Raw genomic sequence first — 17669 nt, 5'->3', positions numbered from 1 at the left:
AAGCTGATGAACATATCTTCCCACATAGTTACCATTTTTTTAGTGTGGTGTGATGAGAGCACCTGGAAACTACTCTCTTAGCAAATTTCCAGTGTTATTAACTAGTCATCATGCTGTACTTGGAACACTGACATTTGAGGGTCAAGTGGAAGAAATGGAGCCAGCAAGGAGACTGAGAACTAGTAATCAGAGATATAGCAAAACTAGGAGAGTCTGCTACAGAGTACAAAGAGATTTCTAGAAGGAATAACAATATTAGTTGCTTCTCATGAGAGGATGAGTTAAATGAAGGTTGAGGTTTGACTCATTAACAATTTCAATTAAAAGACTAGGTAACCTTAATAAGGATACTGTCAGAGATAGATTGATGGAGGCAGAAACTAGCTTTCAGTGAGCTGAAAAGGTGAATAGGAGGTTGAAAGAACACAGATAGACTCTTTTCTTATGCTTCGACATTGCCCTTCTACATAGCCCTTTACATAAACTACGTACTCATTAATCATGGGAGAATCCTAGAATTTCAGAGGTGAAAAGAAGTCTTGTAACTGTATCAAAGAAGAGAATGAAGTCCGGAGAGTTTTAGTGACTTGCCGGGCCAACCAAGTTTATATGGAGAATTGGTGGCAGAGTCAAGACTAAACCCCCTTGTGAGTTAAGAACTGATGTGGTTGGAAACATAGGCTGGGGAGTCTATCAGATCTGAGTTTGGACCAACACTATTACTTAATATTATAACTATGGGGCCTGGGGCAGGTTACTCTCTGCTTTAGTTTTCATCATTTGTAAAATGAAGATAATAATAGTATATATTTCATATTAGTTGTGAGAATTAATACCTGGCACATAGTAAGGGCTCCATAATTCTTTTGCCTTAAAAAAAGTCTTTAAGAGGCATGCACTCTTGTGTTGCTTTTATTTGTAACAATGGGAATCTGAAACTATAAAAAGGGAAATTAGTATTTTGAAATAACAAACTTCAGAGATTACAAGCATTCTTCCTTACTGATTTTAGAATTAGAGATATAATGTCTCATACACATCTTACTATTAAAGCTCTATGGGTGCCTAAAGGAAATAATCTCCTCTTGTAGCGAGGGAAGGAACTTCCTCTAGGAATAAGAAATAGTAAAATTATATAACATTTGTGAGATCAGCACTACATTAAATGAGGATCTAGAGATATCTAAACACAGTCCTTGCTGTCAAAGAGATTATTGCCTCTTAGGGGAGAGAAACAAAGTAGTGCCTCGAAGTTTATACATGGACAGTGAGGGTACAGAGGAGGGTGAGTAGTTGCTTCCGTTGAATAAAGAAAGAATCAGAAAAGGCTTCAAGAAAGAGGTATAGTTTGAGCTGAATCTTGAAAGATTAGTGTTTGCCAGCGGGGAAGGATTTCTGAACAAAGCAAAGAGCAACATGTGTAAAGATACAGAAGCATGAAGCTAGAAAATTTGGGAAAGCACTGCACTTTCTGGAGCCTAGGATGAAAAAAACGTAAGAGAACAGTGAGGCCAAACAGAAAGGCAAGAGTGAGATCATGAAAGGCTTTGAAATTTGGACTTTGTCTTATAAGCGATGGGAGCATTTCAAGGTTATAATTTGAATTTTGACTCCTCTCTAGCACGTCATTTCAAAGATATACTCCAATAGGGCAATAAATGTATGCTAAATCTTAAATAGGTATTGAACTTAATCACCCACATGACATTGGAGCCTAAAACAGGTTTCTTTGTAACTGGGAATGCATCCAAGTGAGTGAGTTAGAGGTTTTTGGAAGCAGAAGAAAGCACAAAAAAATTGTTTTAAATGTTTTCACTTATTATATGCTAGACACTTTCACCTATTTTAACTTATTATTCCTCACCACTATTATTCCCATTATCCAGATAAGGAAAAATGAGTCTTGGTTAAATAAATGCTACTTACTTGCTTAAGGCTTGTAGCAAGTAAGTGGCAGAGTCTAAAATTTAACCCCTGTCTCTAACTCCTAAGTCCAGTGTTCTTTCTACTGTAGAACAGGTCTGCTACAGGATTGTCAGCATAGCCTCACAAGTAGCAGAGCATCTTTGCCCCTCAGTTGAGGCTGATGCAGAGGCTAAGAGGGCCAGAATCATCCACAGCGGCTTTGAAACGTGTCGTTTACCATGACAAAGACAGCACTGGGGGAGACTCAGCTGTAGGGACTAGCCCTCCTACGGCCTGCCACCCAATCCGATTGGTTTTGCATGGCTGGAGTCAGATCTGAGTGGCCGGACTGGAAAACGCAGGAGAGGTTTGGGATTTGCAGAATTGTGGGAATAGGTTTTCTTTACCTTCCATAATGCACTTCATTCACATGTGTTTTAATATTTTGCAGGTTTACCTTAAGGTAAAGGAGCCTATATTCCATCAGGTAATTCTTAAAAATTATTACACATTTGATTGTTTAACAAGACTTGCCTGCCTTATGTTTTCCATTTCTGGTAAATTACATATAGATACAACTTCTGGAAATGAGATGGTAGATGTCCTAAGAAAACTCACTGTTTAAAACAGGTTGCAAAATTCAGGTGCCTACAGGAGCGAGGTGTAGGTAACAGGAATATACCTGGAACAGCCAACGCCCAGGCTCAGCTGGCTGCTGGTAGTTGGTAATACAGGGCAGCATTACTCTCATAAGTGGAAAAAACAGGAAGCATCATGCACATACATGTATAAAGTCATTTTTATGATGTTAATTTCTAGAAAATATAGACTGAAAACTCTTGAATATTTTCCCCCTAATATATATTTTAATAAGTTTTTTGAGGTGGGAGGTTATTTAGATTGAGGGAAGCAAACACAGGGAACTTTGCTGTAGGAAATAATGATGTAAGTGCATCCCATAATGAAACCAGAGTGAAATGAAGTGGCAGACCCTAAATCAAGAGAGCGATTGTTTAGTGAATGCCACCATGTGCCTGGCACAATGCTCATTACTCCACAGACTCTAATCTCCCCAGGCGTCCTACAAATGAGGGATTATTGTCCACGTGATAAGGTGAATGAACTCAGAGACATTAAGTAATTTGCCCTCGGGTCGCACAGTTATTTAGGGGCAGAGCCAGGATTGTAACCTGGATTTGTTTGACTCCTGTCACCATTCTTTAAACAAACTATCAAACAAAAATAAAGAAATGAATAAACACATATTTCAGGAGTATCAGAGGCCTTGTAGTTTTAGAATATTTTGTGCTTATATAAAAAGTAAATGTTCCCATAACTTTTAAAAATGAAGCTACACAATAATCATCTACCTGAAATCTATTTTTTAAAATAAATTCCAAAACCACATGATTGTGCCTTGCTTTTCTACAGGCCAGCTGAAAGCAGATGTACTAAGTAGATGTTACTGGAGAGGACGCATTCACTTTCCTGTTTATTATAGTTTGAAGTGATGTAATTAAGTAATTACCTCTTTATTTAGAAAGATTAATTGACACAGTATAAGAAATGAAGAATAAGTTTATTTATATGAAGAATACTTCAGTTTTTATAAAATTTTGTTTGCCTTTATAAGAAAGAAAAGTCATAACCACAAAAAAACAAATTTGGAAATTTGAGGTTAATTTTTGTAAGTTTATGGCCATCAATTTTTCATTTTGTGTTTTAGACCTATTTGACACTATATTTATGTAATAAAAGTAACAAACTATTCATATAATTTCCCATGCTGCAATTTCCATGTGTTTTTCCAGTAATGAATATTTTCTTCACTGTGTATAGTGGTAATGTTTGCTGATAGGAAGGGAGGCAGGATGAAAGTTTGTAGCTATGGCTTATATCCTAAGTTTAGAGATTAAAAATCCCTAGGTACATACCCTAGAGGAACTTCTGTACATGTATACTAGGATATGTGAATAAGAATGTTTGTAGCAGTGAAAACTGGAAAATTGGAAATAACCCCCAACTGTCCATCAATACAAGAATGGATAGATAAATTGTTATCCAATTAAATCGTATATAACATCAAAAATTAATGAACTATGACTATATACACAACATAACTGAATTTTAAAAGACAAGACAAAAATATATGCATACAATATTATTCTATAAATTCAAAGTCAGTTCAATTCAAATTAAAATTCAGGAAAACAAACAATATTATTTAGGAACATGTTTAGGAGACCAGTTTAAGTTAGTAAATATGTAAAGAAAAGCAAGAAAATTTTTATTATGAAAGTCAGTAGAATGGTTTCCTCTAAGGAGGAAAGGAGAGGGCTGGACTGGGAAGAGACACAAGCAGCATTTTCAGGTGCTAACAGGGATCCATTTCTTGACCTGAATGGTACTTTCCCAGCTATTGGCTACTTAAGTGTTCATTAAACTGTACCTTTATATTGTATCCATTTTTTTTGTATGTAATATTTCATACTTTTAAAAGTTCAGTCTTCCCATTCAGTTCAGTTTTCCAGGTAGTACTGTATTTCCCCAAAAATAAGACCAACCATCAAAATAAGCCCCAGTTAAGATCGTCAGCCAGACGGATGCATTTAGTACGTTATGACAATGTTCCAGAAAATGTCATGTAGTTGAATAAATGTAGATTGTTGTACATGACAAAATAAGACATCCCCTGAAAATACGTCCTCATGTGTCTTTTGGAGCAAAAATTAATATAAGACCAGTTCTTATTTTCGGGGAAACATGGTAGTACTTATCCATTGCTCAATACAGAAGAGAAAGAGGTTAGTTGATAGAGCCAAGTCTAGGAATATGTAGGAGCATATAGAATAAAGAACTCAAATTAGATTTACCTCAGTCAAGAAGAAATGGCCATCTGTTTCTTTGGAGACTGAAATGGGAGAAAGAATGCAGGGAGAGGACGCATTTGTGAATGCAGAAACATTTAGGAGGAGAGTTTAAAAGAGTTCATATTTATACTGTTATAAAATGGGAAGTAGAATCAGTTACTTAAAGAGAAGGAAAGGATCTAGGGAGTGTGCGGCAAAATTACAACATTTGTTCAGGTTTCAACAGACGTTTAAAATTTCATGTAACCATTCAGAATTAAAATTGACTTCTGATATCAGTTATTTACAAGCAGACTCTTAATTTTTCATCAAAGGTTAGCATGACTCTTAATTATATAAGTACATATTTTTAAAAAATTCTGTTCTTTAAAATATTTGAAGATAATAAATGTTTACATTTAATTAGGAGGGCTATTTTTATATACTTTGCCAAAGAATAATGATTTTCCTAACTTCATTTTTCCTTTCTTATTCAGGTCATGTATGGAGTGTTGGTCTTCACATTAGTACTTCGATCTATTTATATTGTTACATGGTAAGTAGATTGGGTCAGCAACACTATGACTAGCGTGCATTCAGGTGATAAATCTATAGCCTAAATTGAAATGACACATAAAACCCAACTCCAGCAGGGATATTGATTGCAAACTATAATCCAACATTTTTTATGGTATATTACAAGGAATACTGGTTCTTTAAGCAAGTTGTTAAAAGGCATCATGTGAAAAGAAGAGTTCCAATGATGGCCTCCTTTTGAATATTTATAATGTATACTAAAGGCCTTTAAAAATCCTACAGTAAAAGAAATTGTTTTTATGTTCTTCAGACTACTTGACTAAGGAACTCCTTTTATAGAACATGTTTCAAGGAAGGCTATTAATGTCACAAAGAATCCATGTTCCATAAATATCATTGAGGAAATAGTGATAATCTTAATAGAGTTCATAAAGATTAAATAATATTCGTGTGAGTACCTTCCATAGGTGCACAATAAATAAATAGTATGATTTATAGGTTTATTCTTTTTTTTTTAAATTAAACTTGTAGGTAATTTAGAAGCATATGCATTTGTAAGAAATAATTAAAGAGCGATCCCCTGTACCCTTTACCAGTTTCCTCTAATGGGTAACATCTTATCAAACTATAGTACAATATCACAATCAGAATTTGACATTGATAAAGTCGAGATATAGAACAATTCCATCCCCACTCGAATCCCTGTGTTGTCCTTTTATAGTCACACCCACTTCCCTCTTACCCCATCCCCTCACCCCCTATCCTTGCCCCTGGAAACAACTAATCAGTCCTTCATTTCTATAATTTTTTTATTTCAAGAATGTTATATAAATGTAATCATACAGTATATATAACCTTTGGGATTGGCCTTTTGTACTTTGCAAAATTCACTGGAGATTAATATAAGTTGTTGAGTGTACCAATAGTTCATTCCTTTCTATTGCTGAGTAGTTAGTATTCCATGATATGAATGTACCATAGTTTAACCATACACCTGTTGAATGACACCTGGATTATTTTCACGTTTTGATTATTATGAATAAAGCTGCTATGAACATTTGTTTATATGTTATTATGTGAATATAAGTTTTCATTTCTCTGGAATAAATCCCCAAGGTGGAATTGCTAGATTCTATGAGAGTTGTATGTTTAGTTTTTCTCAAAACTGCCAAACTGTTTTCCAGAGTGGCTCTACCATTTCACATTCCTACCAGCCATGTATAAGTGACCCAGTTTCTCTGTATTCTTGTCAACATTTAGTGTAGTCACTATTTTTCATTTTAGCCATTCTTCCATGACACATATACTGATACCTCATTGTGGTTTTATCTCATTTCTTCAATGTCTAATTATGTCGAACGTATTTTCATGTGCTTATTTGCCACCCGTATATCCTCTTTGCTTAAATGTCTGTTCGTGTCTACCCATTTTCTAATGGGATTGTTTCTTTTTTTCCGGTTGAGTTTTGAGCATTCTTTTTATATTCTAGGTAGTAATCCTTCATCAAATATGTAGCTCACAAACATCTTTTCCCAGTCTGTACCTTGTCTTTTCCTTCTCTTCATGGGGTCTTTCACAGGGTAAAAAAATTTTAATTTTGATAAAGTCTAATTTGCCAATTTTCCTTTTATGGATCATGCTTTTGGTGTCAAACCTAAGGACTCAATGCCAAACCCTAGATTTTCTCCCATGTTGTTTTCTAAAAGTTTTGTATAGTTTGACATTTTGCATTGAAGTTCATGATTTATTTTGAGTAAGTTTTTGTATAAGGTGTGAGGCTTAGATCAAGGTCCATTTTTTACCTATCAATGTCCAACTTCTCTAGGATCATTGGTTGAAAAGGCTATCCTTTCTCCACTGAATTGCTTTTACACCTTTCTCAAAAATTATTTGGGTATTCTTGTATGGATCTATTTCTAGGGTTTTTATTCTGTTGCATTGATCTGTGTCTATCTCTCCAGCAATGCCACACCACACTTTCTTGATTACTGTAGCTATCCAATAACTCCTCAAATCATATAAATTGATTTTTCTCCCTCCTTTTTCAGAATTCTTTTAGCTGTTTGGGTTCCTTTACCTTTCCATATAAATTTTAGAATAATATTGTCTATATTTAAAATCTTGTTGGCATTTTGATAGGATTGCATTAAACCTGCATGTCAATTTGTGAAGAATTGACATCTTTACTATGTTGAGTTTTCTAATCTAAGAATACAGTGTGTCTCTCCATTTATTTAGATCATCTCTGATTTCTTTCATCATCATTCTGGAATGTTCATTTTTCAAGCAATTGTAAATGGTATTGTATTTTTAAATCTTGGTGCCCATGTGTTCATTGCTATTATATTGAAATATAATTGATTTTCTTTATGTTTATTTTGTATTCTGCAACCGTGCTGAATTTAATAGTTCTAGGAAACTTTTAAAGATTCCTTGAGATTTGCTGCTGATAGGGACAGTTTGTGTCATCTTTTCTAATGTATGTGGTTTTGAATTCCTTTTTTGCCTTATTACCCTGGCTAGAACTTCTAGGACTATGTTGAATAAGAGAGGTGAGAGCAAATATCCTTGCCTATTTCCCAATCTTAGAGAAGTATTCAGTCTTTCACCATTAAGTACAATGTTAGCTGTGTGGTTTTTTTAGATGATCAAATTGTGGAAGTTGCTATCCCTAATTTTCTGAAACTCTTTATCATGAATGGGTATTGAATTTTGTCAGCTTATTTTCCTTTGTCAACTGATTTGATTATATGATTGTTTCCTGTCGTCTGTTAGTATGGTGGGTGGATTACATTGATTAATTTTTAAATATTGAACCAGCTTTGTATTCTGAATGCACCCCGCTTAGTCATGGTGTAAAATTCTTTTTTTTTTTTTTTTTTAATAAATTTTATTGGGGAATATTGGGGGACAGTGTGTTTCTCCCAGGCCCATCAGCTCCAGGTAGTTGTTCTTCAATCTAGTTGTGGAGGGTGCAGCTCAGCTCCAAGTCCAGTTGCATTTTACAATCTTTAGTTGCAGGGGGCGCAGCCCACCATCCCATGCAGGAATTGAACCCACACCCTTGTTGTTGAGAGCTCGCGCTCGAACCAACTGAGCCATCCAGCCGCCCTTCCAGCAGCTCAGCTGCAGCCCGTTGTCTTCAAGCTAGTTGTGGAGGTTGCAGCTCACTGGCCCATGTGGGAATCGAACCAGCAACCCTGTTGTTCAGAGCTCGCGCTCCAACCAACTGAGCCCTAAAATTATTTTTATATATTCTAAATGATACTTGTTAATATTTTGTTAAGGACTTTCACATCTCTGTTCATGAAGGATATTTGTTTATAGTTTTATTTTTTTCTACTGTCTATCTGGTTTTTGTATCAGGGTAATATTAGCTACATAAAATAAATTGAGAAATGTTATTTCCTCTTCTATATTCTGTAATAAACTGTGTAAAATTGTTGTGAATTCTTTAAATGTTAGGTAAAATTCTCCAGTTACACCATCTGGGCCTATAATTTTTGGGGGGAGCAGTTTTAAAACCATGAATTCAATTTCCTTAATAGTTACAAGACTATTCAGTTTATCAATTTTGTATTGAGTGCGTTGTGGTAGTTTGTGTTTTTCAAGGCATTGGTCCATTTCATTGGTCCATTTGACATATAAGTTGTCAAAATTATGTGTGTCGAGTTGTTTATACTATTTTCTTGCTTTCTTTTGATGTCTTCAGGGTTTGTAGCAATATACTGTTTTATTCCTGATATTGGTGATATGTGAGCCTCTGTCTCTCTCTCTCTCTCTGTCAGACTTGCTAGAAATGTGTCAACTTTATTGATCTTTTAAAAAAGCAGATTTTTTATTTTATCTGTTTTTCAATTTTTGGTTTCATTGATTTCTGCTCTTCATTTTTTCCTTCCTTCTGCTTCTTCTGGGCTTATTTTGTTCTTCTTTTTCAAGGTTCTTGAGGTAGAAGCTTAGATTATTGATTTGAGACTTTTCCTCTTTTCTAGTAAGCATTTCATGTACATTTCTCTGTCAGCACTACTTCAGCTGTGTCCCACAAATTTTGATATTTTGTGTTTTTATTTTCATTCAGTCCAATGTATGCTTTTTAGTTTCTGTTTGACCCATGGATTGTTTAGAAGTATGTTGTTTAACACTCAGGTATTTGGATATTTTCCTATTATCATTCTTATTTCTAGTTTGATTCCATTATGATCAGAGAATACATTCTCTATTATTTCATTTCTTTTAAATTAGTTGAGGTTTGTTTTATGGGCCAGAGTATGGGCTGTCTTGACATATGTTTCATGTGTGCTTGAAAAGAACCTGGGCCAGCCCAGTGCCTCAGGTGGTTGGAGCACCTGCTCCTAACGCCGAGATCACTGGTTCCATTCCCACATGGGCCAGTGAGCCCTCTACAGCTAAGATTGTGAACAACAGCTCTCCTTGGAGCTGGGCTGCCATGAGCAGCCGGAGGTTGGCATGAGCTGCTGTGTGCTGCCTCGAGCTGCTGTGTGCAGCCATGGGCTACCATGTGCTGCCATGAGCGGCAGGTGGCCAGCGTGAGCTGCTGGCAGCCAGCGAGAGCTGCCGTGAGCTGCTGTGAGCAGCTGACCGGAGACCGACTGCCACAGCTGGTGTGGGGGGCGGGGAGAAGGAGCGCAAGGCTCATAATACCAGCATGGGCCAGGGAGCTGTGTCCTACACAACTAGACTGAGAAACAATGGCTTTAACCAGAGTGGGGTTGGGGGAGGCAGAAGTGGCAGGAAGAAAATAATCTACTTATATTCTGCTGATGTTGGGTGAAATGTTGTGTTAATGTCTATTAGATCATGTTTGATGGTTGCATCAGAGGTCCCTAAGAACACCCTCAGGTTTAATAATTTGCTAGAAGGACTCACAAAACACAAATCAACTTGTTATACTCGTGGTTACATTTATTACCCAGAGGTCAAACTGATATAGCATGACTTAGGGCTCCAGGCAAACAAAAACAGGCATTTACTATCAATCATATTATTAGCATATGGTGTGGCCCAAGGTGTCAGACATACAAAGACATTCTTATAGCATCGGGTATGCCAGGTTACCTCCCAGGAACCAGTCAAGAGCCAGTCCTTTCTTTGGAATGTGCAGTGTTTGCACACTCCAGGTCCACTGAATTAGTCATTTGCTGCACAGTGGTGTTGTTGAGTTCTTCTATATCCTTGTTGATTTTCTGTCCAGTTATATTAATTGTTGAGAGAAAAGTGTTGAAATTTCCAAACATAATTGTGGACTTGTCTGTTTATCCTTCATTCTATCAGTTTTTGTTTCATCTTATAATTCACCCCATTTTGCAGTTCTGTTGTTTGGTGTATAGATATTTAGAATTGCTGTCTTCTTAGTGGATTGACACTTTTGTTATGATGTAATGACCTTCTTTGTCTCTGGTCATTTTCTTTGGCCTGAACTCTCCTTTATGTCATGTTAACATAGCCATATTAATAAAGCTTTTTTTTTTTACTGTTTGTGTGATATATCTTTTTCATTCTTTTACTTTCAGCCTGCCTATATTGTGTTTGAAGTGAGTTTCCTTTGTACATCATATAGTTTTTAATTCACTATATAATTTTTAATTTACTCTTCCAATCTTTTTTAATTGATGTGTTTAGGTCATTTACATTAACATAATTAATATATTAAGGATTGTCTGCCAATTTATTTTTTGTTTTCTGTTTGTTTTGTATTTTGTTTCTCTTTTTTCTTTTTTCCTATCTTCCTGAGTGAACTGAACATTTTTTAGAGTTCCCTCTTTAGCATATCTATAATGTTTATGAGTGTTTCTCTTTGTATAGCTTTTTTAGTGATTTTTATTGGTATTAACATATAGGTTACATACATATACAACATTGCGGTCTAATAGTGTCAATAATTTTACCAGTTCCAGTGAAGTACAGAAACCTTACCTCCCATTTACATAACTGTATTTGTTTCCTAGGGCTGTTATAACAAAGTACCACAAGCTGGATGGCTTAAAATCACTGAAATTTATAGTTTTATAGTTCTGGAGGCTAGAAGTCAGAAATTAAGGTGTCATTGGGGCTTTGCTTCCTCTGAAACCTGTAGGTGAATCCATCCTTACCTCTTCCTAGCTTCTGGTAGTTTGCTGGCAATCTTTGGAATTCCTTGACGTATACCTACATAATTCCAGTCTCTGCATTTGTCATAACATGGTGTTCTCCCTGTGTCTCTGTATCTTCACATGGCTATCTTCTTATAAAAACATCAGTCATATTGGATAAGGAGCCTACCCTGCTCCAGGATGACTTCATCTTAACTAATTATATCTGCAATAATTCTGTTGGCAAATAAGGTCACATTCTGAGGTACTGCGAGTTAGGACTTCAGCATATCTTTTTTGAGGGGAAGTAATTAAACCTATAACAGTGCCTTTTCCCTGCTCTATTTAAAATACAGTTACCTTAAATATTTTCTCTGCATGCATTTATAACAGCATCAGACAGTGTTATGGTTTTTGCCCCAACCATAAAACATAATTTAGAAACTCAAGAGGAAAAGGAAAATACATTTAACCGTATTTTACTCTTTCCATTTGTCTTTCTTCCTAACATTCCAAGATTCCTTCTCTCATCATTTTCTTTCTGTTTAGAAAAGTTTTAGCCATCTTTTTAGGGTAGATATGTTGGCAACATAACCTCTTAGTTTTCCTTTTTTTTTTTGAGAATGTCTTGATTTCTGTTTCATTCCTGAAGGATATTTTCACTAGATATAGAATTCTAGGTTGACAGTTCCTTTCTTTCAGAAGTTGAAAAATGTTGTGCCACTTTCTTCTGGCCTTAACTTTTCTGATAAGAAATCCTATCATTCAAATTGTTTTCCCCTATAGTATAGGTAAGTTGTTTTGTCTTTCTTACTGCTTTCAAGATTTTTCTCTTGTCTTTAGTTTTCAGAAGTTTGACTACAGTATCTCTTGATGTGTATTTCTTAGAGTTCTATCTTTTTGAGGTTGGCTCATCTTCCTGAATCTGTGGGTTTATATATATATATATATATATATATATATATATATATATATATATTTGTTTTTGTGGGTTTTTGTTTTGTTTTGGGTTTTGGTTTTTTTTGGTCAAATTTGAAAGATTTTAGCCACTATTTCATTAAGTACTTTCAGCCCTGCCCTCTTTCTCCTCTCCTCCCAGAACACCAGTCATGTGAATGCTAGATCTTTTGTTATAATCCCACAGGTCCCTGAGTGCCACCTCATTACTGCCAAATACTGGTAGGAGTACAGGGTCTTCCTTGGCCTCACTTGGCCCACAATGGGGGAAGGAGCTCCTCATTATTGCTGGGCTAGAGTAGAATTCTCATTTTCTACTAGGCCTTCTTTATACCACCCTGCCTGGGTGGTACAGGAGTGCCTAATTATTTCTCACCATGTGGCCTCCACTGACGCCTCAGTGACATGACCTTGTTACCTCTGGCCAGTGGTGAAAGTTTTGATTCTCCAGTAGGTCTCCTCTGACATCACCACAGTGGGGAAAGAGAGTACTTTGTTGTTGCCACATGAGGATGGAAGTCCAGGCTCTCCATGTGTTCTCCACTGACACTGCAGGGAGTGGGGCTCTTACTACTGCCAAGTAGGGATGAAAGTCCCAGCCCCTCCCTGCTTGTCCCTACCCTGGCAGAGGTTGGGCTTCTTACAGCCTGATGAGAAGGGAAGTCTAGGCTCCCGGGCAGCCTTTGAAGCATGGATGGGGTGAGGCCATGTTTTTTTCTGTGGTGTTTAACTACAGAGTAACAGTTATTATGTAGGTTTTCTGGCTTGCTAAGCTGCCTCTTTCCTTGTCCCTTGGCTAGAGAGAACAGATTTTTGCTGATTTTTTTTGTTTGTTTTGGTCTGTACCTAGTGGCGTTTCTGGGTTCCTAGCTTCTTCAACTCTGGGACATATGAGGCAAAAAGAAAATACATGGAACTTATCACTGTAGTGTTACTCAGGTCCCAGAGTCTCTAACCAGTTTGCCTTTTTCTCTTCACCTTTCAGAGTCTTTGTATGTTTGTTTGTATATAATGTTTAGGGTTTTTAATTGTACTTAGTGGGAAGAATAGGGAAAAGTATGTCTGTTTCATCTTCCCAGTAGCCAAAATCCCCAGTTTATTCTGTTTTTAATCTAGGTGCCTTAAGGAAATGTAAAGAAGCATAAAACATAGTCCTTGCCTTAAATCAAGTCTGATATATAGGATACCAAGACTTTTAGAAACACAAATGACAGACCTATAAAAAGCACGTAACAGTGGAAATCATATGAAATAAAAACATCTTCCATCGGTCTTGCCATAGCTTCTTTTCTATATCTCTATTTGGTGATCATTTCATGTAGTACAATTCATTTTTACGTATCTGTGTGTCCAACTAGATTGTAAGTTTCTTGAAGTCTTAGTTATCTTGGTAACCCCTGGAACTCAGAATAGTGCTTATCAGTAAAGATTTTTTTAAAAAAAGTTAAATTGAAACCCCAAAACTTCTGTTTCTTTTAGTGTGTTTGACAAGACATCTGAAAATCTCTCCTGTAACAAAACATGTAGAAATTCTGGGTAAAATCCAACAAACATCCTTTTAAATGCATAGTTGAGCTCAAAATAACATAAAGAAAATTCTAGAGCATCAATCAAATCTAAAGAAGGAGCTGTAACTAGGTGACAAATGAGTTCTGAGATCATGATCAATTTGAAATATATTTACAGATATCAGGAAATCAGAGCCTTAGATTTGAATAGCTTCAAGGGAAGACAAAGCTTTCGGCATGTTTAAGATGGGCAGTTAGAACTGCTTCCCCGCCACCATACACATGTACACATAAAGCCAGGACCATCAGAAAGATAAATTGTCAGCGAAAAGCTGGACTAGAAAAAAATTTGCCCTTCAGTAATACATCTTTCAGGTAGGAAAAAAATGACTCCCTGAGAATTTGTAATCACTATTCTGCATTCACACAGATTTGGGATTTAAATGTACATAACCTTCATTGTCTGGGAAACCTCAATGTAAAATTAATGCAAACTGATCCAACTTTCATAGAGTCCCAGTGTATTTGAGAGAAGTAAAAGCAAATTATATTCAAAGAAATGTACCTTTAATGTAGGCCTCTCAGGATTTCCAGATTTCAGATCAAACATGTCCGCACAATGAATAATTCCAAATCCAGAGGAGGAAATAAGTTACCATAAGCAGAAGTCAAGAGAAACAGAAAACAACAGAAATAAACTCCCCAAATCAGATGCTGAAACATAAAATATTTTAAAATTGTTTAATGAAATAAAAGAGAAAATGAAAATGTGACCAAGGAACAGTAGATTATCAAAAATGAAATCCCAGATTTGAAAAAGAATTAAAGAACTTCTGACATTTAAGAAAGATCATAAAAAAAAACCCTCAATGGATAAGGTAAAACATTAAATATAGTTAAAGAGAGAATTAATTAAATTTTAAGACAAGTCTAAAGAAATAAACCAGAAAGCATCGCAGACAAATAACACATCTAACTGTAGTTCCAAAGGGACAGAGTAGCAAAAGTGGGGGAAAAGATTTCAAAAAGATAAAAGGTGAGGATTTTCTAGAATTGATAAAAGACATGACTCCTTAGCTTCAAGAACAATTCACAAGCATAGTAAATAAAAGGAAGTCTTTCTCAGCTATTGAAGATGTGATAGATTAGTTCACTCAGCATCGTTCCAGTCTCCTTCAAGTTGCCTTCCTATAATGTAGATGCTAAAAAGCTAAAAGCTATATTTCCCTTATTTCCTTTGCAGGTAAGGTTCTAGATACATTCAGGTTCTGCCAATTACATGTATTCACATGGGATTGGAACTCAGAACCAAGTCAGCTTGGGGGAGAGAAGTGGTAATATGTAAGGCATCCATTTACTGGTATGTATCTAGCGTATGCATATCATGGCTCTGGAACAAACAGGTGTGATGGCACCTTCCTGATCTGTGAATTATAGGTAACGTGGTATGGTGTTGCAGGCAGTGGTTGGCCCAGAGGCTCCCCAATTCTCTAGCTTTCTAAATGTGAAAAAGAAAAAAATTCCTTTGGCAAAATAATTCTGTGGTCATGTTCATAAATCATTTCTGAAGAGCCTAAATCTTGCTCATTTAGCATTTCTGTTGGAATTAAAAGTATTCAATTATTTTCTACTTTAAAAAGAGATATTATCTGCAGTTGAATCCTTTAAAAAAGCATACTGAAATAGCTGAAATCCAAAGTTGAAAATCTTAAAAATATCCAGAGATAAAAGACATGTTACTAATGAAGGAATACCAACAGCAACAATGGAAGCGAAAATACAATAGACTGTTATCTTCAAAGTGCTGAGAGAAATTAACCATCAACTTAGAATTGTATACCCAAATATCTTTTAAGAACAAGGGTAAGATAAAGACAGTTGAGACAAAGAAAAATGGACAAAGTTTACCAAACGCCTGACTAACATACCTCCTAAAACATATTTTAAGGAGGAAGAGCTGAGACAAAAGAAAGAACAGTAAAAGAGAAAAAAATGGTAACCTGTTGGACTATCTAAACAAAATATTGTGACACTTTAATATAATATCTAATTTGAGAGATTAAAAATGTAGAATGAAAATGGTGGACAGAATAACATGAGATACGAGAGGATAATATTAGTTACATAGTTCCTAAGGTCTTTTTTGGGGGGAAGAGGGTACGTACAGTGATTAATTTTAGATTTACATGTCCATTTTTGGTAACCACTAAAAACAGTAGATTGTACAATAACTTTCAAAAACACGAAAGAGTAAATGGGATTATGAAAACTGATCCAAAAGAAATCAGAAGGGGGAAAAGAGAAGCAAAGAAAAGTCAGGAAAAATATAAAGCAGAAAATAAAGGGGTAGAAATAATTCAAAATATATCATTAATCACAGTAAATATAAATGGGCAAAGCTAAGCAATTAAAAGGCAAAGTCTGTCAAACAGGTAAAAAATACCCAGCAATGCGCTGTTCATAAGAAACATGGTTAAAACATAAATACACAGTAATTTTGAAAGAAAGGGATATAAATACTATATATATGTATATATATATATATATTTTTTTCACATACATGTATATATATACCATACAGATGTTAACTATAAGGAAGTGAGACTAGCCATTTTAATAACATAAAAAATAATTAAGGCATTATTTAAAACAAATGTATTCACTGCATTATTATTAAAAGATTAAATTTGTAGAAAAAATAGTAATTTCTAACTTGCTTGGAAGATTTTAAGCAAAATTTGACAGAATTACAAAGAGAAATAGATAAATGTTCCATCAGCTGAGATATTTTAACAGTAACTCAGACCAAAAAATATGAACAAAGATATAGATAAAATTTGAGTGACACAATAACAAAATGATCTAATACACTCAACAATTAAAGAATGCATGGTCTCAAGCATACATGGAATGATTATTAAATTTATCAGATGCTAGCTTTAAAGCAAGGTTTAACAAACTTTAAAGAATTGGTATCACTCATAACGTATTCTCTGACTAGGATACAATTAGTTAAAACAGGATTAGCCAAAATAGCCCATATATTTGGAAACTTAAAACCGCAATTTAAATACAAGTAGAAAAAGAAATCATAATAGAAATATAGAAATGCTTAGAATGGAACCATAGTGAAAATACTACAAATCAAAAGAAGATGTAACTAAAGTGGTTCTTAGAGGGAAATTTATAACCTTGGATGTTTACATAGAAATGGAGAAACTTAAGAAGAATGCACCAAACATCTAACTTCAATAATTAGAAAGAAGGTCAACAGAATAAAACCCAAAGAGAAATGAAGAGTGGGACTAATAAAGGGCAGAAATTAATGAAAAAGAAAAGAGTTACAATATTGAAGATCAACAGGTATCTAATTTTGCTTGCTTCTGAAACCTTACTAAGACTACAACAAAGGAATTTATTTATCAAGCATAAGCCCATAAGGAGAATACATAATAAAATTTAGAAGCTGGAAAGTAGATGAATTACTGCTAACTATTTTAATGAACCCAGGATAGCCAAATCCTAGGCTAGGAACCTCCGATTTACATCAAAGAATTTTCTCAAGTATCAGGCATTGACAGCAACAGACAATTTGGAAAAGGAGGTAAAGGAGGGGTCTAAAATAAAGAGGATAGGATAAAAGTTTTAAGTAACTGTAAAAGTGGAGTTTTATTCTCTGGAAAGGGTGAACAATGTCTCTAGATTGGGCCTTACTAAGAACAAGTGAGTACGTGACTACTATGCTGAAATTCAGGAAATTGGATGACCTTATGCTTCTTTCTGCATGCTGAATACAAAGACCGATAGGTAGAAAATTGAAAGAG

The 17669-nt window shown here is 35.2% G+C and overlaps 1 protein-coding gene across 1 annotated transcript in view; it reads left to right on the top strand.

Moving 5' to 3' along the window:
* The window catches only part of ACER3 (alkaline ceramidase 3), a 107818-nt gene that overhangs the window by 74301 nt on the left and 15848 nt on the right, over window positions 1–17669 (top strand). Inside the window, exons 6-7 of the mRNA XM_019726419.2 lie at window positions 2357–2392; window positions 5252–5310. Coding sequence (XP_019581978.1) covers window positions 2357–2392; window positions 5252–5310 — 95 coding nt within the window. The remainder of the gene's footprint in view (window positions 1–2356; window positions 2393–5251; window positions 5311–17669) is intronic.

Source organism: Rhinolophus sinicus, linkage group LG06, assembly GCF_036562045.2.
Source record: "Rhinolophus sinicus isolate RSC01 linkage group LG06, ASM3656204v1, whole genome shotgun sequence".
In the NCBI taxonomy this organism is placed as follows: domain Eukaryota; kingdom Metazoa; phylum Chordata; class Mammalia; order Chiroptera; family Rhinolophidae; genus Rhinolophus; species Rhinolophus sinicus.
Note: the sequence above shows the minus strand (reverse complement) of the source record. Positions and strands in the feature narration are given on the sequence as shown.